The following is a 23,671-nucleotide window of genomic DNA, read 5'->3' as shown; positions in this document are numbered from 1 at the left end:
CAGGGGCTTCTAAGCGTGCTGCCCACATGGATCGAATATCCGCACTGGTCTTCTCATGCCTCCACAAGGATTTTTATTACATACTCCTCAATAAATATCAAAGCCAGACATAGTGCTACATATGCTGATTATGCGGTGCTTGTCATTCCTAAATGGGCTGCACATGGTGTTAGAGAAATCCATACATTAATCTTAGCCGTAATGATATTGGTGCACCTTGCAGCAGGATATAGCACATGAATATTCCATAGCTATTAATCTCTAGGTCAAACATATCATACTTTTTGTTGTATATTTATCTTCTTGGCAAAGACTTATACAGGGATAAATTCAGTCTTAGCCTCAATGTACAGTATAATGTAGGATTGAAACTACAGATTATTTTGATTGTAGATTATTCTTCTCTACTAAAACATTTGGACAATGAAATGTCAGATATTGGGGGAAAATGCCCATCAAAATTTTCCAGAGCTTAAGGTGACATATTCAAATTGCTCCAAAACCAACAAATAAGTCTGTTTACTATATGACAAAGAAAGGAGATAAATCTCCACATTTGATAAGCTGAAACCATAAAATATTTGTGCTGGAAAATAGACCAAAACAATTAATCAATTATCAAAATGGTTGCTTATTAATTCTCTGTAGATTGAGTAAATGATTAATCTAAAAATATGTTCAGCTCGAGTGGAATGCAATCACTTTTAATTTATGGTTATCTCCCCTGCACTAGAACACCTAGAAGTGTGTCTTTGAATCGAAAGGTATCAGCTGCAGCCTCAGACATTGTTTTATGTCAGATTTCAGTCAGTGAAGCCCAGTCTTGGGAAAGATCAATTTGAAAACGAAATATATTGTCTAAAAAACCTATTTCTCCACAACAGTTTCTTCAAAGCATCTTTAAAATAAATGTTCAGAAGTTGACAAAGGGCAGTTATGCATTTATATTTCTCCCCTGAAAGAGTTTTTTTAAAAGTACATTTAAAAAACATTTCCATATGAAACACTAAACCGTCGAGTCAACACTTGGCTGTTTTATCATGCACACAGCCTTACACTTGGCATGTAGCAGTGGACTATCTTGACACATTAAAAAAAAAAAAAATACTGACATATTTGCTAGCAGTATGAAACTGTTCCAACATCTTTATTCCTGTCCTTTTTTTCCTTCACGCTGACTCTCCTGAGGATGAAGAATACCATCATACCATGTACTCTGCTGCTTTTATTGTAGACTGTTTTATGTCAGCGAGAATTCATTTCCTCTTGAACCTGTCCTCATTCAGCCAAGGACATAGACTCTTCTGTATTAGCATCCTACAGTTATTTAAAAAGCGAGCATGTCTTTCATTATGACTTCTGACATGACCCAAAATGCGATAGGAATAATGTCATTCAATTTTAATTGATGCAAGTTCTAACTTCAGGAAGAAACTTGGCTATTCTGTACACAAAACCCTCTAGAGACATTATTAAAAGTGTGAAGGAAAGACTTTGAGGAATACACAGATTTATGGAACCATACTGATGTTCATATCCATTGGAATGCATTCTCATGTACCTGAGGATATGACCTCATGTATACATATTAAAAAATGCAGTTTTCATGAAAAGGTTATCAGTCAGAGGACATGTTGTAGTGAAGCATAAGGGGTAAAAGAGAAAAAGTGAAAGCCTGCTACATTCAAACTACATACTGTACATTAAGTGCCTTGGTTGTATGAAAGCTTATGACATATGAGTGAATATGATGGGTGTTAGATAGAAGTGTGATGTACAGCAACTGCCTGCTAACCTCTTGATTTATTTTTAACAATTATATGAAAAGAGTGAACTAACCTCGTCTGTTTAGGATCAGATGTAATGAGATCCTAACAGTCTATTATTTCTAGATGTGATGCTCATGGATCCAGAAAATAATTAAATATTAATTTATTCATACAGTCTATCCACCCACTTACTTACTTGCTGTTAGACTAATACATTTATTCATTTGCAACAAATGCATTTGTTCATTTACTCATAGTTAGCCTTTCACTGCATATGTCTTGACATCACTATCAACCAGCATCATTAATCCATATCTTTGTAGCAAGATATTTGTCACTGAAAATATCCACTGAGAATCACTTGAGCCCAGCAGCTGGAGGCACTACAGATGTTTTATAAAAAATGTTTATATGATAACAGAAATGAGCAGCACTGTATTTTGGATGTGAATTGAGTGCAGTGTTTTGGGTGCAGGTCGGATTGGTTGATCCAACTTTCCATCTGGCAAGGGAAGGGGAATTGGATCAGGCTCGGATAGGCTTGGACAGCCTTTAGTTTGGGTTAGGCTAACTGAAACAAACCCAAGCAAATGTCAGCTGAGGCATTTCAGGCCACAGCAAGCAAAGCAAAATTTAAAATATAAAAGGGCTTTATCCCAATTATCTCCATGCAGTTTTACCTGTTTTGAGACTTTTGATAATGGACAAAGAAGTGACAATGCGCCTCGTGGCATACGGACAGATTTTTTGCGAAACTTATGAGTGATTGAAAATTGATTGATTTATGATTGAGAATATTCACCAATTTTCTCATACTTTTCTAGAAGGTAAGTGGTGACACAGAGGGATCTTCCTGATGAACTTTAGAGATAAACAGACAAAGCAAGAGTAATGCTTGAGGAGGATTTTCTACAACCTGGCAACCCAAAAGTTATTCTTATCAAAGGCTTATTTATGTACAATAAAGCATTAGCAGATGATTTAACCATTAATAAATCCATCAATTAATGCTTATCAACCTTTGTAAAAGGGTGACTTATTAGAAAGTGAATCCATATTGTCGAATTGTCTCTGGTCCTCTAATATGATATTGACTCTGCTAAATTTCTCTTGATTTTGTCTGCTGATACACGACAGCAGGACTTGGAGCTCTGCAGAGTGAAACTCTTTTTTTTTTACTCAATTGGTAACATTTTTGTGAATCAAACTTGCCCACAAAAGGAACGGAACAGGTGGCAATTTTAGGGGCGTTGATTATGCTAATGATTAAATTTCACATGCACGTACCTCCTTATGAACAGGTGGCTTACAACAGCCTGAAACGAGTGATTTACAACAACTTTGTGTGTTTAAAAGATGCTTGTTGAACTCTCGTACGAGGAAACCTCACAGAGGAAAGTAAGAGAAATTTAGCAGAAGAAAATGTTCCTGCATGAGGAACATTGTCTTTGTCGAAACATCTGCCAAAATAAAGACTATTTTGCGGTTGCCTTTTAGAGATGAAATGACATGACATAGAAGAAGAAACTGCATTGACGCTAGGAATGTTGATCTCATTAGTACTGAGTATGGCTTCAAGTGTGAATCCATAAAAAGTTTGTCAGGGAGAAGCATGGGACACAGCAGATGGCAGAGCACATATGCTGCGGGTCTCTTTGGCCAGGTACACTGATGAATACCTCTGAAAGTAGGTCTACCTTGCTGGTATGCACAGGAACTCGGACACTTTATTCTCCAAGCTGCTCCAAGGTTGAGTAGTGTCATATTAATTTGTGAAAGATGTACTGGTTATAATGTCTTCATATAGACTGGAAAAACAGACAGAGAATATTACAGATCTAAGTATTTCTTAAGTCATGTAGGCAGCAGGCAAGTATAAAAATTTGCTAAGAGGCTTTTTTTCCATGAGCTTTTAGCACAGGCACACTTGAGCCAAAATAGTTACCAAGATGTCTTGTGCAGTCAAGCACACCTTCCTACAGTTTTGAGTGTGTTAGCTACACAATGGACTTTTTGTAAAGTCGGGATGAGCTGATGTGTAAGCACTGAAAGTTGTTAAAATGGCAGTTCAAGTGTTAAGTACTGAAATAAGCTGGAGTGTGCTGGCAGGAAGTGAAGTATAAGTGAAATTGTGATTAGAGGAAAAAATGACTGTTGAATGTAAACAATGAAAGCAGCTGGGTTAAATATAACCACTGAAGTGAGCTGCAGTGCATGAAAAGGAGTTTGTGTCCATTGGATGGTATTAGCTGAGAGGAGATGATGAAGTATCAAAGCACTGAGAGTGAGTTAAAATTTAAGGGACAGTATAAAAATTACAGGAGTGGGGAATCTTGGGGCGTTTTCAACCAAACATAAAAACAAGATGAAAATACAGCCACCCTTTTTTCTTTTTTTTTTTTACCACCAAATAGCCTAAAAATAAATATGAATTAGATCAGAGCAGGGGTGTTATTAAATCATGTGTTGTTTTTAATGTTAATGTTCGCACCAAACCAAGTTGGTGAACTACGTAGAACTATAGTTGAGTGAGACGTATTAACATTATATTGCATTTAATAGCAATATTGAACAAGAAAATGTTAGTGAAAAGACTTGGAACTCAGGGTTAATGTTAACTAGTTAGCTAGACAGCGCCACTGATTATTTAATGTCAGGAAAGAAACCTCACAAACATGTAAAAAAAACTGTCATGTGATGATTTTACTTCAAAGAACATGAACATGATAAGTATTTGGCAATTGCATCATAGCTATTATTGCCCTCCCTCTTTAATTTGTCACGTTTCAGTTGCTTTACCTGTGTGCTTCTGCAAGACTGATCATGACAACCATATGGCACTGATGCTCTATATTGTTGTAAACTTTTTATTCAGCATCAAAAAAGTGGGAATATTCCCACAAAAAAGTGGGAATATTTACATACAAAATGTATGTAAATGTATGTAATGTAATTTGGGCTGGCTGAGGTGCAGGGCTGCGTCACCTGAGAGAAGACAGCTTAATATGTTTTGATTTGAATTCAACTTTGATCTGGTATTTAGAGTGGATAATCACAACATGATATGTTTGGTAGCTGTAAAATTAGTTTTTAAATCGTAATTTGCTACATTTGTTATTGTGGAATAGAAAGGGGGAACAGGGAAACTTGCAGTTTCGATATTAACACAGAATCAGACAACTCTTTCTTAGTGACACGGAACTAACATTAGTGCCTGACATTTAAAAAAATGAACATGAAACATATAAACATCAGTAAGTATATCTAAGACAGAAACAGAAATACAAATTCTGCTCTGTTTGTATCATTGCACAAACAAATCCCCTCAGCTTGCTGCCAGCAGGCCAACATGGAGAAGCATTACATTTGAAAACTACTTAACCCTGGTGAACGATGGGGAAAGGGTCACCATTGTTTAGAACATAAGAAATCCTGAACTTAGGGTGTTTGTAGTCCATGGGGAAAAGAAAAAAAAATATTGCTAAAATACCACTATTAAATGGCAGGTCTACATAGTAAAATGTGAGCACATCTCAGCAGAAAGAAGGTAGAATTTAAATATCTTTAGAGCTTCACTAGCAGTGACAATAAGCCAGCTGATTTGACTGACAGTACATTTGATTACAGACATGAGAGTTACATGAAGTAATTGCGACCTATGATGGCAGCTTGTATAAGTGATAGTAAATGACTGAGTGCATGCATAAACCTCTGTCATTAAAACTCTTTACATTTTTCATAGTGCTGGTGCATAGTAAACATTGGTGAAATCTGAAATCTGTTACTTGTTTTGCTGTCATTAAAATGTTAATGTGAGAGGGACCGCCTGCTCTATATGCATGTTAAACATGTGCTGTGCTGTGGCTAGATGGAAACTTAAGTTATGCATCTTCCCATTAGCCCTGGACAAATAGACGACAGGGAGTGGGTTAATACAGCAAGGTTAGACTGGGACAAGTCTCTTTGTTTCACCCTCACGGTCCTCTTAATACTAAATGACTTGCCAAAGGCCAGTTTTTATACAAGGCTAATAGTAAGAAATAATTCTCCCTTAGCTGCTAAAGTGTGGCTTGTTCAGGATCATAGACAGCTTCAGGTGGAAATCATACTTGCCACCATAGCAGCCAAAAGAAAGCAAAACCCCCATCTGCATAAGACTTGGCTCAGTCAGCACAGATTCATGGAGTAAATAAACAAGGAAGGCTCTCCCAAAGCTGTGCAGAGACATTTTACTTGAAGAACTATTTTTGTTTTCACAAGTGTTTCCAAAAACCCATTGCAGCTCCCATGGACCACACTCATATCGTTCTATTTTTCAGTGGAAAATATGGGACATGGGGTGAAAACCTGTTAAAGGCTTAAAGCTAAAAACTTCATCATAGGAAATATTTTTAAACCTACATGCCGTTATACCACCCTCAAAAAGCTCACCATTTTATGATGTGTCTCTACATGTCTACATGTCTGTGTGTGTGTGTGTGTGTGTGTGAGTGTGAGAGAGTGAAAGACAGGAGAGAAGGACAGACAGAGAGAGAGAGAGAGCATTATTCTGACAATTTGTCATGCCAACAAGCTGTTTAATGCCTTACCTCTTCCCGAAGCTACAGCTACAGCAACACAACAGTAGATTATGTGTCTGTGTTGTACTTGTATACTTGAATGGTAGGAAATACAGAACTATGTCACTGCCAATTAACAGTTTATTAGGAGAAACTTGCTGAGTTCCATAGAAATGGCAGCAACGGAACTATATTCAGCTGATAATGAGGACACCACTGACTCAAATCTCCAACCGTAGGAAAAAAGGATGTGTTATATGTGAAAGGGAGTGTTATGAAGGCAGAAATGAAAGCGAGCTGATGTGTAAGCACTGGAAGTTGTTAAAATGGCAGTTCAAGTGCTGAAATAAGCTGCTGTGCTGACAGGAAATGAAGTGTAAGTGAAATTGTGATTAGAGAAAAAAAAATTGACTGTTGAATGTAAATAATGAAAGCAGCTAGGATAAATATAACCACTAAAGTGAGCTGCAGTGCACAAAAAGGAGTTTGTGTCCATTGGATTGTGTTAGCTGAGAGGAGATGAAGTACTAGTCTAAGCCATAGACTGTAAAAAAATAATGGATGCAGCCACCATGATGTCACCCATTGGATTGTGGACTATTGTTTTGAAGCCTCAGCATCTTGTTTTTTTGGAGCCAGAAGTGATGAGAAGTGACCATATTTGGATGAGAGCGTGGAGCTTGGGAGGAGATCCCCAGGGTCCAACCACAGCACCTCATGCACCGCTGTGGTAGCAACTTGTCAATCACAAGGTAGCCGCGCCCTAAAGCAGACTGTGCTTTATCGTCTATTTTACTCTAAATGGGACCATAAAATACTAAATGAACATCATGCTGTAGTGAAGAAGACTTGAAACTAGCGATTGAGACCATAAACTCATTAGGAAAGTGTTTACTGAGGTAAGGGAAGGCAAGTTTATTTGTATAGCACATTTCACCTACAAGGCAATTCAAAGTGCTTTACATAGAGCATAAAAGGCATCAAGACAGAATATAAAAGCAACACGAGGCAATGTGAAAAGACATTTAAATACAATTAAAAAGTGTTAAATTTGAACATAAAAAGAGGTAATAAATCAAGTGAGAAGTATGGTCATTTTGTCATAGACTTCCATATAATCGGACCTATTTTTACAACCAGTGAAGTCGCTCCCGCTGGCCATTAGAGAGAATGCAGGTTTAAGGCACATCCGCATTGGCTTCACTTTTCAGACCTGGAACTACCTGCTTGGTAGGCATTGAGATATACGCACTTACACACTGAGAGTGAGTTACGGAACATATGAAAATTACTGGAGTGGGCAATCTTAGGGCCTTTTCTCCAGAATTTGTTTGCTCTGATGTTATTATTGATGTTAATATTAATACCAAGTGGTTACCAATAATTATCTACTTTGACTTCTATGTTTATGATCAAATCAAAAACTGTGTAAACTAAAAACTAATGACACTTATTCACACTAATTTAATAGTAATATTGAACAAGAAAATGTTAGCAAAAAGGCTTTGAACACAGGAGTAATGTTAACTGGTTAGTTAACCAGTACCGTTGATTATTTAATATTAGGTAAACTAAAGCTCACAAACATGTAGCTACTGTTTTTACTTACTCTATAACTCTTGACTCCTTATGTGCTTCTCCTGTTTTGTAGGTAGCATTTAAGTGCGGCAAATTTGTTTTGACAAAAACAATAATTTAGCTACCAATAAGGTATCATATACACACGTAGATACCTCATTGTGTATGTTAATATTGATATATTATATATATGATTGGAACGGGGTAGTCACCTCTCAGAATGTGTACTTACAGCTATCATAACAGAGACTCAATATGTTCTTTTTAATTGTATACTTGACAATATTCACAATGCTGTTTTTTATATCTATACTTCCACACACACTCTACTGACATTTCTCACACTACTTACAAAAATTATGCTGCATGTTTGTGTAGGAGAGAGATGAAGAGCTTAGTCAATGTAAAAATACTGTTTATTCATTGAGTCTTTGAGGGACATCAGCAGATAGGTGCTTGGGCACTGGTGGTTGCTCCTATGTGTGCATGTGGCTGTATCCAGGTTTGTCGTCAATATGGAAACTACAAGTTCTCACTCAAAAATTCACAATATCAAAGTTCTGCTACAATAATAACCTTGGAACAACACTACTTAGCATAGCTGTTTTCTTAAAATGCCACTCTGTAGTTGCAGAGTATGGACTTTGCTGCTCGCAATCAAAGGTATGAGGCTAAAGTGATGGTTGTCACTGCCATCCTGAGTTTCCACAATATGTTCACCAAGATCAAACACATCTTCCAAGGTGACAACCGCATATTAAATTCATCATGTCTGTGACAGTAAAATGTTATAAAATAACCAATCCGCCTCTGAAATGTTCCTCGTTCCTTTCTTTTGGTATTTCTCTCAGTAGCACATCCAAACGCAGCATTAAAATCTGGCAATCAGGCAGATCCATGCTGCAATATGGTGACGGTTGAGGCCCGTCCCACAGACCAGATGTGTATCTATCTATGGTAAGGTATAAAGACAACAAGTTCACACTAATGTTAATTACTTGTGGGTTATAGTTATCTAAAGTCACTTTAAATAGGGAAAATCTGAAGCTTTCAGTGATTTACAAATTCATTCAAGTCTCCTGTTTTATGATGCCTCTGGATCAGAGATTGTTAGCCTGATGTGTATGAGATCAGATGTCTGACTGTCCATCATAATCAAAGCAATAACATGATGCTAAGTCCCGCGGCCATGCATATTGAAGACATTTCCTCCAGACAGCTGTTAACACCCGTTAACACCATCTGTAAATTAAAATAAAAGCTGCAGCATGCGCTCTCACTCAGTAGATCAGCAAACTCTTTTATGCACAGCCGAGTTGGCTTTTTATGTCTGGTGACATAAAGAGTTGTTATCACTGTAACTGAATGAGAGAAAGAGGCAAACACACCCTCACAATATTGTGTCCCTAGAAAATAGAAAATAAATTATATCAGATTATATTGTAGCATGTATGAGTTCAGATATTTAAATAAACCAATTACAGGATGCCTGAATTGCATAACTAGGCGTGTTGGAGACAACCTTGATAAAAAATTAATGAAATTTAAACAGAACATTAAAAAAAGATTAAATAGGGAGCAGTATATTAAGGGGCAATATGAATATGATTTTCTCCCTTTGTCATAACACATACTATTCCAGTGTCTCTTATAGTGCAATTGACAGTCAAATTTGAATCAGTACAAGCTGGCAACTGACCCACAGCCTCATATCAGATAAAAAAGAAAAACAGCACAATACCCAAGGAATCTACCGTGAAGCTTCCTAAAATAACATTGATCTCAGTCTGAAACAACATTTTTTTTTTTTTAACTGATCAAGACTCTGATCTATGAGAATCCTACTGATTAGCATTCATTTACACAGCCCACACAAGTGCTGTTGTTGATGGCTGGGATGTTCCAGATGTGTCCCAAACGATACATGGATACAGCAAGTTCACGCAGCTGGAGATGTTGTTTTGAAGACTTAAAAAATAGTTAATTGATTCATTTCAAGCTCCATGAATTGAGCAATGGATTGACTCAAAATAAGTGCATGTTCATCATATAGATAGAACATATCACCAGTGCAACATTATGGCTCACTGATGTGTTTTTAATAGTTTAATAGTTTTTGGACAACAATGGAGGTCTACGGCTGAAAGGAATATGCAAAATCTGGCTATTGCTCCTCAGGCACTACTTGTTAGTAGAATTAATTTATTGTTGATTTCAGTCTTTTCATGCCACAGACAATAAAAACTATAAATAAAATAAGTTATTTTGCTATTAACCTTTATATTACACTACAGCCATCTAATGTGGCTGATGCAAAAGTCTGTTTTTCTTTGCTGTGAAAGAACTGTCTCCGTGCTGTCTGTTGCTGTTGTGTGGTCTGCGCTCTAGCAGATAGATTATCTGTGAGGCCACAGTGCTGTTTTAACTTTGGCTAGGAAGGTCATGGCACTTTGCTGAGTGGTGAAGTCCCTTGAAAGCTCCTTCCCATATGTTGATGTACGACAGGCTTATTTTTAAGTGATGTTTTGCTCTGTTGAGACTGCTGGAGCACACAGTAGGGTTGTTGTGTCAAGATGGATTTTCTCTCTCTCTCTCCTTGACATATCTGATGAAAAAAGGCTGCACTCAAAACTTGTAGCCCGAGAGACTTGCCACTAACATCCATCCTACCAGGTCTTGTTTAGAAACATAATGTAATAACAAGGAAATTCCTAAATCAATTATTTTTATAACTTTATTTTTAAATAAAGTAAGTGGTGATTTGAAATATTTCAGCTGCTTTCCAGTCAGAGCAGGTCTGATTGGTGGAGGAAGAGTGCAAAGAGACTGGGGCTTATTGTGAGCTTATTGGGGGTCCTTATTCAACAAATGTCCATTCTCTGATGATGACCGTGAGATGTGTTTGAAAGCTCCAAAAAGGCTGATAAGGGGACTATGAGTTAAGATTATTTTGTCACACACTGTAGTTACCATTCTGTATGTATTTTCTGATCTATTCTCTGACCAGGTAGCACACGCTTGTCCATTGTCTGAGGTCAGTCTGCATTTGCAAATGCTGACCCTCTTTGGTGCTGATATTCACTATAAGGTGAACAAAAGCAGCTGCAGCGTTCTTTGACAGCCATAGTAGTAGCAACTGGATGAAGTTATTATAAATAGTGCTATTTTCTGTCGTGCTTTGTCCAGAGAAACCACCTGGACACCTGTATGCTTTCTATATTTTCCTCTTTGGTCATTTTTGGGACAAAGCTGCTGACTGGGATGTTAACATGGGTGTCCTGGGTGCAGTTTGGTCACAACATATCACATGAAATCTGAGCGGTGAAGTCTACATTTTTAAAATGTTACCTCATGTCACCATTTGTAGACACCAATATGCAAGACTATTTTCTGCTCATACCGTAATGTTGCTCCCTCAGTGTGATGATGACTCGGTGAAACCTATTTCTTTTTCCGATGCTGTGCAATCTATCTGTTGCATGCGGTGAGAATTTTACAGCTGCCATCTGCTCACAGCTGCTTGCCTGATTGGAGGCTCATACTCATTGTAGACAATGTACAGCACTGAGGAGAAGGAGAAAAGAGGGGAGCTGAAATCTGGTTTTAGTGTGCCTTATAAGGGGACGAGAAATCAGAGTGTTATGTGTGTGCAGGAGACACAGTTGAACAATAGGGAAATGTAATCCAATTACAGTTGCGGATTTTAATTCCACTTGTAAAGAGAACTTCGGGGTCTTGTTGAAATGCACCAAAACTATCAGCAACACACATGCACGTTGCACACTACATGACATCCTCTCTAGAAATGATTTCTCTAAGTCTTACGGGTTTGTTTTGAGAAGTCGTGTCAGTTTCTGTTCACGGTTAGGCTGAATTTCAGTAGCTGATCTCTTTCATCATGTTTATCAGCGGTTGATCATTTTATCATATGATTGTATTTCCATTTGATTTCCTGTTGTGTTCACCCTCCCACAGTGATATTGGCTTTTAGACTGTGAAATGAAGAAATTAATGCTGTTATAGACTGAGTCTGCATTATCTGTGGCTCTTTTTAAAATGGCTGCTTGGGAAAATGGAATGATGTAGATCATTAACTTTTGATTCACTCCAGTATTTCCCCAATGTCATCAATTATGTAATGAGTGAGAATATTTTAAAGGAATGTATTATCTGTTCTCCCCACTGATTCAGCTTTGATAACCCCTAGTCAATGAGACTCCTTATTGTCAGACCAAATGGAAAAACACCACTATTGTTCCTCTTCTGCACGAAATCATGTTTTCTTAAAAAAAAAAAAAAAGCTCATTGTCTGTACAGTGGAATTACAGTGAAGATTCAGATCTCATTCCATGTGGGGATAAATGGTCCCTGACTGGAGCTCCATGTTGGACAGCTGACACTTTGAATGTCAGTTGCTTAATGAGCTGCAGTTAGAAGAAATCAAAGTTATGTAGAATAGGACTAAATAATCAGTAGCTTTAAAAAAATTGATAGTTTACTGATTTTAACCATTTTAAACACATACTGTGTTTTAAGGTGTTCAAATCAGTTTATTATTCAAGCATATTGAAATCATGTTATCAGTTTTGTGTAGTATTGTCATGACAACTTACTACATAATTTTTAATGATACTACTGTATGTGCACAGTTCATCTCAAAATGGTTGTTAAAAGATACAATATTTGTTTGCTATTTCATTACCAGCTGTTAATATTTTTCAAGGGACACTAAATTTTGCACTCTGTTTTTGATTTCACTGTATATTTAAGCAGTTTGAATATGTATATGGTAATAGTTACAGCTGATTTAAATGCTGTGCTGTTCATTTAGACCTGAGGCTGAGATTTTGGAAGTGCAGTCCCACACACCTTTCCTGCAACATAGAAGGCTATATGGGAGAACATAGCTAATGTAATCAGCTCAAATGATTATGGGACTAAAACACAACATTCCTTTAAGCACCCTTCTTACTGGAGTGAGAGCTTGATTGGGATTTTTGTGTAACTGCATTTCCTGTGAACTTCCATAACAGTCAGAGCTTTGAGGTGAATGCTAACATCAACATACTACAATGCTCACAATGACCATGCTAACATGTTGATGTTTAGCAGTTTAGCATGTTCACCATTTTAGTTTTGCACCTTAGCATGCTATATTTTGCTAATTGGTACAACCATGGATGTATAAAGAGAACTGGAAACAGCGTCGGAGGCAGGGCCTCATTCCTAAGTTGCCACTTCCCGTTGTAAAGAAATGATCCAGATGAAAACATACTGCTCATGCTCTATGAGCCGCATGCACCCATAGAGCATGCTCAGTAGAGACTTCTGCCGGCTGAGACGTCTAACTTCCAGTTTAGCCCTCCAGCTAACTTGTATTGGGATAAAACAATTCAATCTTGCATCTTTTCAAGACTTTCTAAATGTGATCGGACCGAATGGATCAAATTCTAATAGTGAAAGAGTCATTTCGTGGGGGTTGTTACGCTCACAAAAAATTTACAGACATCTCATTCACAATGTAAGTCTATGGGACTTACATTGGGCCAGTGTGCATCACGTGACATTGTAACACACAGTTTGGTCGCAATGTAAAATTTGCTTCAAAGCCCAGCACTATTCCTGTATCTAGTTATCTTTATACATCCATGTAGTGGTGACCATGAATGTCTGAATAAAATTTCATGGCCACTAGTTGCAAGATATTTGGTGTGAGAATGGTGGACCATGGTCAGTGTCATTTTTTATTTATGAATACTGTACAAAAACTTTTTTTGGTCTGTTTTACAGGTGAACATCTTCGTGTATGTCCTCAGGGAACCACATGTTGCACCCAAGAAATGGAAGACGGATTTGGCCAACAGAGTAAACAGGACTTTGGGAATCTGGTTGATGAAATGAGTCATGAATTAAGAAGCACCTTTGTTTCCAGACATCAGAGGTTTGATGGTAAGTCTTTGTTGCTGAATGCACAATGCTGATTTAACCCATAAGAACCCATGGTGACACAGGTGTCATCATGGGTGTGTCACAATGTTCTGCAAAATTCCTTACACAGCTTTATCCTTGATTTTAACTCATGAAGTCCCTAAGTGACATCTACTGAACATCCTGGTGCAGTCATGTGACAATGTGTGAATCTGTGTACCCATGACATCACTTAAAAAATGGTGGTGTGGCTGGTCAGCAATTGTGACAGAATAAGCTAATTTTAAAAAGCTTGTTTTTTGTTACTAAAGGTAGGTTTCAACGCATTTAACAATTCTGATGCTTTAATAAGATGTCCTGTATTACATTTAATCTGTTCTGACCACATTTCTTGAACAAATTGATATAAAACAAGTTAGGGAAATATCGTTATGACATATATGTTACATTACAGATCTTTGACACTGAAGGTAGAATTTCAAAAAAAAATTCAGAAATGTGTTCCTTGTGGTCCATTTGGTCTGTTTTATATTCCCCATAATTTTCCTTTAAGGAGAAATTGGTTAATTTCTCTGTTTTGTCTTTTTAAAAACTTTTTATAATGGTCAGTCAGTGTAGAACAAAATGCTGCACAAATGAAAATCAAAGAATTGAAACTGTATGTGTTAATTTGAAAGGGTTCACTGTTTGTAGCTCTGTAGCTGTCCTCCCTCAAGAGGAGACGAGATGTGAAAATCTCATTAATATGCTTTCGAGTTGAGAACCCTCTTGTTGGATTAGACAAACATGGCTTCTTGCACAGCAGATTGACAGCTTGAACAGCAGCACAGAGCCAAACTCTGCATTATTAAGGTTGTTTGGTGGTCTTGTGCTGTGTGTGATCTTGTCTTAGCCCGATAGTGACTGTCTTGACCACCACACATCCACTGAGACTCTGCTAAGGGAGGGGATGCGCTCATTACTGAACCCAGTCTCACTCTGCCTCTCTACCTCACCCACTTATGGAGTCAGCTCCTTCTAGTTAGCATTTAATGAGATATAATAATCCCTCCAGCTCCCTATGGGATGACTATCATGTCATATTTCGAAACTGAAAAAAAAAAGCTTCGAAAGGTTGAAACTCAGTGTTTGAAAGCTTGAAATCTAATAAAAAGGTTTTGTAAGATTGAAACCAAATTTTGAAGGCTTGCATAATGTTTTGATAGGCTGAAAAAAATTATCAAATCTCTGCAAGCATTATTTTGTATTTTACTTTTCCTTCTTCACAACTGCAGCACTCTTTACAGTGTTTCTCCCACACATTTTCAGAATTTCAGATTTGTCTGTTTCTCCCGGTGTATTAGTTTGTTTTCCAGGTTTGAAACCTTGTAAACAGTGATCTGAAAACTGGTGCATATGTCGGGAAAAAAAGCTTTGAAACGTTTAATCTTGAGTTTCGAAAGTGTGAATCTTTATTTTGAAGCTTTTGTGGAAGTACATTTGCACTCCTATTGTATACTGTTCTTTCAGAGCTGAGTTTATAACACCCACTTTCCAGAAATCTGCCCACAAAGTTGCGAGTCATGTGATTTGTGGCAGCGTCAAAAAAACCCAAAAACGCTGGGATCCTGGAGTCAGGGGCATTTGCTCACTGTTTGCTCCCTGCTGAAGTACAGTCCAATCACATGTCACATTTACCTGCTAAGGTGGGATTGACAGATTGCTCTGCCAATGACTGACATGAACAAGATCCACATACAGGATGCACGGTTTTCTGTGGCTGTCCTCGAGCAGTGCCTTTTTTATTAGAGTTCAAGTTTTCAAACACCGAGTTCCAACCTTTCGAAGCTTCTCTTTTCAATTTCAAAATATGACATGATATAACTCTCAACATTAGATGTGTTGCACAGTGGTGAAGGGTCGTGGAGCTGAAAATTCTCAAACATAGCGAACTGTCTTTAAATTAGTTATCACTCAAAAACCTTTTAGATTATCTGAATCATATTTCTCTCAGTGAATGGCAGGACAAAAACTTCACTCTTCTGTAAAAGAAATAATAATAATAGTTAGAGTATTTTATGCCCACCATGTTGTCATCTGCAAGTACTGTAGCAGCGCTGGTGATTGAAGTTTACAAATGATATTATTAAACCCATTAAGGAATCATATTTAGTATGATTAATACATAATCTTGTTCTCTTGCGGCATGTTATATATGTACAGATGCATAAAAACGAGCATGCTTTAATGTAGGATTATATGCACATAAACATAAATCTGTTTATGTTGTGTGTGATTTGCAAATAATATAGCTGCCAACATTTTTCTGCTCTTTATTATAAATTACATGTATAGAGCATTTTGCACATGCACACTAAGGTGGCTTAGCCTGAGTCTGATTTGACAGCCCCTCACCTCACAAGATACCATCTTACTTTTCTTGATTTTTTTCTTTTTTATTCATGCCTAACACCAACACAGTGCAAAATCATAAAACATGCATAAGACAGACAACATTAAACAACCACGTGTGAACAATACAACAACATTAACATTGAAACAAGAAGAATATAGCATCAAAGAGAAAACAAGAGATAAGTTCTGTAGGCAGATGATAGGATATGATAACAAGGTGGGTCCAGGGGTATGACGCACAGCATGTAAGAACTGTTTTTTTTTCCCTTTTCTTCCCCATTCCCCTTCTTCTCCCCTTCCTTTTTCCTTTGTTCTCCCTTTCTTTCTTCCCTTTTTAACCAATAGCAAATCACATAATGAGGGTGCAGGTAGAGGTAATGATGACAATGACAATAGTGCTAAGAAATAGAGATAGTGATAAATATTACCATCACTGCCTATAGTTGTTCTATGGCTAACAATAACAATAACTACTACTACTGTACAATGATAGAAGGCCACCTAACACCTTCTCACCATTGAGAGCTTGTTGTATAATCTGTTAACATACTTGAAATTTAAAGTCAGATATATTAAATTAGCATGAACATAACCTATTCTTAGGTCTCGGGATTGAGTAGCAACATTCCCAATGATTCTGTCAATGAAAGTATTTGATTAACTGAACCAAGATTAGAAATACCCATTTGGATTAGATTTAACCCAAAAGTAGCTCTAATCTTGGTTCAAAAGTAGGAGGTTGAATCTTAGATTTTCACTGGGCTTCCGAATACTCCATGTCAACAACTGAATAATGTTTAGCGCAATGTAATACTCAGCAGTCAATGTCTTGTCTTTCTGTGCCCATTCTTTTCAAACTATTCAACATATTGTATGAAACAAATATCATTGAGTTACAGCATTGCCCAGAAACTCAATGCCACAATGCCTGGGTAATGCCTGTCTATCTGTTTTTTTTTCCAGGAATATAGTACACTTCTTTAGCCGCCCACATGTGATTCCTGGAAGTGTCCATAAATAAATAAGTGTTATTTTGATCAGCTGCTGTCAGGATAGTGAATGTCATAAGGAGGACTCCAGTAAGGGTGGAAGTGGGGCTTGTCCAGCAGCACTTAGATGCATGACTCCAGGCTCTCCTCTTGGGATTTGCTGCCACTCTCCATTATTTCATCAGCGACGAACCAGATGCCATATGCAGGTTTCAACTCTGCAGCCTTTTGCTGTACAGAGACTTTGTGGCTGTTGAGGGTATACATTGACCACCCGTTCGGGAAATATTGATTGCTAGATTTGAATTTCCCCCTTATCTTTATATGTCAATTATTGAACCAGAGCGTTAAAAATTGTCATTATTAGTTTTGAGCAGACATCAACCAACCAGTGTCAGAAAATATGACATATATGAAGTATTTTCATGCATTTTTTCTGACTCCATGTTCCAGTATTAAATGGTATTTTCTCTTCATGAAGCAGTATTACCAAATTAATTTTCTTGGCCTTGATACTTAAGGAGCACTCTTCATGCAATGGTGAAAGATACCAGTCTGGAGTTTACTACTGACAATATGCCATCTGTTAAAAAATTAAAAACAGATTTGAAAAAAGGATGCTGTAAGTGGATCAAGGGGGCTGGTGGAGGATTTAAGTTCTCTGCAGTTGATCTCATGCTCTTCAAAGCTTGTCTAACAAATAAATACAAAGTATCAAACGATGCTGCGGCCTGTTCAAAGATCTGTAGATAATTTTTAAAAGTCACGCTTTTTAAAAGTTTTTATAACTTTATTTTATATCATGTGGTATTTCAGACAAACTACTCTTGAAGTAAATGATAATAAATAATATATAAAGTTGCAAGAAATCTATGAGGCTGTGTTCACATCTATTTTTATTTGACTATATTTGAGTAATGGCAGCACAGCAGAAACTTGGCTGAGCTTCAAATAACATGATTAAATACTAACATAATATTGACAGCTTAGTAATTAATTACTGTTTTCCATAAATCTGTTTATATGTTGCAAGCATATCTTTACTGGTGTCACTGACTGCCATAGATCAAGGAATCTGTTCAGCTGGACGTCTTCTACTCGTTGACATCAGACAAACACCGTGGCTCCTTGTAGTTCACTCTGAATACAACACAGAAAAGGCTTTAGTGATCAGTTCACTGAAGGTTTTAGGTCCTAAATACATACAGCTATAGGCAAATCTAAAGTATCCCACTGCAGTAGGTATAAAGTGGTGAAGGTTGTATACATTAACCTAAAAAGTAAAATTCATGTAACCATCTATTTTTTCCAGTATCAGACATCTGATGTGCTTATTGCCTGTAAAGTTAAACTGTCATAGCATGCAGTCAGTAAGGATTAGTCTGGTGCAGCTTACTAAAATATAGTTAAACATGCAAGCTGTAGTTTATCTTGGCATCTCTGTCACTAACGTAAGCCATTTTCTCATATGAACTCGGGAAAATGTCCAGAGAATCAGGTCCGGACATTGTTTCCCTTTCAGACATCTAGCACACAGCAGGAGATTGTCCATGTAAGACGTGTTCACACCTACTGGAAATACTCCGTTTAGGTGAGGGGTGGTGCCTGGGTAGAGCGAGCAGGATGCAGGACATGATACAAAAAGTAACTGGGCTTACGTAGCCGGTTCATAATTTCCTCTTAACCGAGTCTCTTGCCGTTCCTTGAATTTGTCTGACGATTTTGGGTGTCGGCCCTTACCAACAGAAGATCCCAAATCTTGTTGTCTCTCCAGTTAGACATTTTCGTTTGCATCTTCATGTAAATGACCCTTCTTCTTCACTCTCAGATATTTGTATTCTTCCTGTTTCACGCCAGTCGCATGATAGAAATGTAATCAACACACCCACTTGCTCGTTGTGAATTCTCCAGAGAATGACAGGGTAAAGTCCATTTAATGTCCAGGTTCAACTGATTCGCACATTTGCGTTCTCATATACAGCTCCTCCGCATAATGTTCGGATAACTTCAAGGTTGCAGTGCATGTGTGAAATGTACAGCCTATTTGTTTCCTGCAGGCTCTAATGTTACAGTAACTCACATACACGTTTGTTTACAGAGATATTCTCTAAATGCTAGTGCTAGCTAACTCCTAACAGTAAAATACAAATGAGGATCACCCACAGCCATTGTAATAATATTAGCAACAAACAGAACATTTCATTTATGATATCAGCGTTCTGATCCTGCTGCAGTAACATTGGTCTCTAACTCTAAGGGGTAAAAAAGACATCACAGGGCGGGACACTTAGCTACCATCAGTGTAGGAAATTTAAAAAAATTGGGGGGGCAACTTTTTCCCCCACTGTCTAAAAAATTGGGGCATTTACTAAATTTTGGGGGCAAAAATAGTAGTTAGTGCATAAAGTTGCTGTTTTTAATGTGAAATGAGTGCAGATTAAAATAAATACAGTAATCATCACCTTGTGTAACCAAAACCTCCTCAGTAAACACTGTCTCATTTGTAATAATTGTCTTCATGTTCTAACTACAATAATAAGCACATGAAAAGCAAATTAATGCATCAATTTCCTTTCAACAACTTTTCAACAAGATTTTATTTGGGAAGAACTTTCAGTATAAAAAACTAGATGACAGTATAACATAATGATCTTGAGATCATGACGATATTTAATTGGTTTGATCTAATTAAATTGACCAAAAGTTCTTGTTGGGGGGGATAATGTCATATTCAGACCTCCTACAAGTCAAAGCCAGTCTACCGTTGTCATTGTGGGTCTGATGCGTTGTATGCCACAGTTTTACAATATTACAGACTAGTAGCTACAAGTGCTGTCAAGAGAGCCTAAACGAGTGTAATATTCCTTCTTTATTGATGCAGTTCATGAAATGCCTTCAGCTGAATTTTTTTTTAGCATTCTTTATTTCATCTCCAAATTTATCCCTGGTGAGGTTTTGACCAGGATTATCCAGCACTGCCTCATTGGTTAGTAAAAATTAGGTTCTAGATTTGGGAATAAAAGCTCATTTCACTTGATGCACTGAGCCCATTAATGTTAGTTGCTGCCCTTTTTACACAGCCTGTTCAAGGCGGGAATGCTGCGTCTTTACTCCGCCTCGCTGTTCTGTATAAAAGGTATGGACACCCAGTGGGGGGCAGAGTTGCTCCTCCAATAAGCCGGCTACGGAGGTAGTCATAGCCGGATGGACGTCTATGTGAAGCTTCGGGATAACTGGCATGGCTGGACAGGGAGCTGACACTATTGTGTTACACATCATGCCAGGATGCTATGTAAAAGCACACACGGTGGCATTATGCCGGTTTTGTTTGGTTCAGTGAAAAAAATAAAATAAAAGCGAAGGTGGCTTAGTGACGGATTTCCTTTACAGCTATAATGCGATATATCTGTAAAAAAAAGTGAGAATATATTAGATGAGAGTATAAAACAGCCTCTGTAAAACTGCAATGATCACCCCACCAGTCGGCAAGACCCACATATATGTATTAACATTAACGTTAGTTAGCCAAATTGCTAACACTATATTGGCTAACGTGCCAGACAAAAGACACTAGCGTTAGCGTTAATATTACTTATCATAAGCAAATCGATTATGTTTGCTGGCTTGGTGCCAATGAGCCAAACACTTTTTTGACCTGTTCGCTTCCTTTGATAAAGGCGTAATTACTTTTTCGCGGTTCCAGGCTATTTTTGGGTGGGTGAGCCCTGCATGCCTTGCAGTAGAGGAGAGTTGTCTTATTCATTTATTCGACACCAAGCCAGTCTATTTTCCATTTTTCAATAGTTGAAGCCGCAACTTTCTTTGGCGTCTTATTCGTCTTTTTTTTGCTTGCTGGTGGTGGTGTTGGTGACGGCCCGGGACTTAGGTTGCTTTTGTCAGGTGGAGCAGTTAGAGTTTTTGTAAGGAGGGAGCGGTCCATCTTGGCAGTGAACTTCACTGCAGGTGCAGCAGGAGTGCAACACCTCTGTCTGGTATCGTAGTGTGTAGTGTGAACAACAGCGCTGTTTGTGTTTGTGTGTTGAAATTGAAATTAAATAAATTTGATGAAAATAAAATGATGGCATCATGTAGAATTAGGATATTGACCTAAACTGGTAAAGATAAAATTATTTTTTTCAAATTTTTGGGGGCAATTTCTGCCCCTCGATCACGGTTTTTAGGGGCATTCTGAGATTTCCTGGGGCATTTTTGCTGGCTACCATTAACTAGCTAGCTAACACGACCTCTGCCAAAACCACCATACCGTTATTAAACTGGTTAAAACTTTAAACCAGCTCAGTTCTGTGTGAAAACAAATACAGAGAGAAACAGACTTAGCTACTTGCCGTCTGGGAGTCCCGTCCAAACTCATGAAGGTCAAGCTGAAAGTCATGCAGGCATGCAAAGTCTCTGTAGTATGCAGATTATATGCAAATCATGTTCTCATTAGCCCCTCCCCTTAACCCCTCCCCACCACCCACATGCCAAAATAGTGAGAGAAAGCTGAAACTGAAAACCACTGTCAACATAAAAAGAGTGACATTGAAGAAAAAAATCTAAAAATTGTCATTGCAAAACACATCAGAATTCAAAAAATATCAAAATGAAATAAGATGATAAAATTGCAAGTATGTTACATTTTTTATTTTATTAAAAGCTTAATTGTTTTTTTTAATGACTATGTTTTATTTTTCACTGCAACAGTTTTCAGTGCCAATACAACTTTTGAGTGTTTCAATGCCAGTGTTTCTTTTTTCAGCTCAGGTTTTGCTTTCAATGCCAAAACTTATATTCACTGTTCTGGCTCCATAGATACTGAGCCAGAACACAAGATCCAAACAATACAGTGCTGTTAGTTCATGTAGATGCTCTTTACCATCTACTTAGCACCTGGCTTTGGAGTTTCACCTACACAGAGTCTGCATCTGTGTATTTTCTTCTCTTTATGTAGAGTTTATGATAAGTGTTACTGCAGCTGACAGTAGCTGGCCAGCCCACACACACCTGACACCACAGCCTATGTGTCACGGTGAGAGGGCACAGTTTCGACTATGCCAAGATCATCAGAGCAGAGATACAGAAATATCCACAATGCCCCAGTTATACAGTACAGCTGTATGAATCTAACAGAGAAACAGCAAAATCTGAAAAATCAATGCCACAAAGATGCAGCAGTTACTGCCATTTGTTAATACATGTATCAAATAGCAGGTCTGTATATTATCAATCTTAATATGTATCCTATGAAACAACTGTTCAGAGAAATTAGACAAATGGCTGGCACAGAGACTTATTTTCCACCTCACTCATTAAAGACTAAGTCAAGGGTCTTAATTACTAATCAATTGTTGGCCTTTCTCTGACCACGAACAGTATGCTGCTTAGTAGTCAAACAGAATAGTAATGTGGTCCACCCTCCACAATTGATCTTTGTTGGAGTCACTGACTCACACACTTTCTTTTTTTATATCGCTGCTCAAAATTCTGCTGGCAGTCTACTAAGAAAATATTTTGCAACTGGCACCAAATGGCATCAGTTGCATTGTTGGAAGGTTGTAAAATTATTGTTGAATTATGTATCCTTATAAAAGCTGTATCCTTATCCAAGAGTATAAAAAGAGAGAGAGGAATTTCTTCTCCCTCAGCAGCCATTGTTGAGGTGCCCTTGAGCAAAGCACTTAACCTAAAATTACTCCACAAAAGCTGCCAACTATGGAAGACCATACAGTTCTGGCTAGCTACCAGGTGTGGATGTGTGTGACGAGATGAATGTTAAGCTGGGCAGTGCTGAAAATGGCATGCTTGCCCCTATTGGACTATCTGGTTGGAGACTGTAAGAGTATGTAGTAGGACTCAGGGAGAAATGCCACAGTGCTGCATCTCCGTACACTGTGGGGTACACTGTGGAAATATCTGGAACTTCAGCGAATGGACAAGCTTTTATGTTTTTGGAAATACAGAAAATTCAAAACTATATACCGCTTTAATTTTTTCAAATTATATATATTCTAAAATTTTCACAGGTGCTAAAAAGCAGTAATGACATCCCACAACCATTTATAAACCAGCACCCTATCAAAAGTATTCCTCTTTTCCCAATTTTTCAAGTCTGTCTTAAAACAACAGTCAGGTGCCCATATAAACACTGAGAGAGGTTTTCCTCACTGTAATCTATCCTCCTGTTCACACTGGCCATTAATAGATCCCCTTCAAAGGTGCTTTCAATGTAAGTGATGGGGGCCAAAATCCACAGTGTGTCCACACAGTCATTTTGCGCAAAAATGCATTTGAAAGTTTATCTGAAGCTTATATGAGTCTTCAGCCATCTGAGTTAGTCATATCAAGTGGATATCTGCCACATTTACAGTCTTTTTTATCATCAAATTCCCTGTTGAGCTGCGGTGGAAGTATAGTAACAAGAAGAGGGACTTTGGCACTAAAAAGACGGTACTTG

The 23,671-nt window shown here is 37.7% G+C and overlaps 1 protein-coding gene across 1 annotated transcript in view; it reads left to right on the top strand.

Moving 5' to 3' along the window:
* Positions 1-23,671, top strand: part of LOC121907457 (glypican-6-like) — a 92,597-nt gene that overhangs the window by 7,473 nt on the left and 61,453 nt on the right. The window contains exon 2 of the mRNA XM_042427036.1: positions 13,697-13,855. Coding sequence (XP_042282970.1) covers positions 13,697-13,855 — 159 coding nt within the window. The remainder of the gene's footprint in view (positions 1-13,696; positions 13,856-23,671) is intronic.

The sequence above is a fragment of the Thunnus maccoyii genome, chromosome 11, assembly GCF_910596095.1.
Source record: "Thunnus maccoyii chromosome 11, fThuMac1.1, whole genome shotgun sequence".
In the NCBI taxonomy this organism is placed as follows: Eukaryota; Metazoa; Chordata; class Actinopteri; order Scombriformes; family Scombridae; genus Thunnus; species Thunnus maccoyii.
The sequence above is the reverse complement of the archived record's forward strand: the minus strand, read 5'-3'. Positions and strand labels throughout refer to the sequence as shown.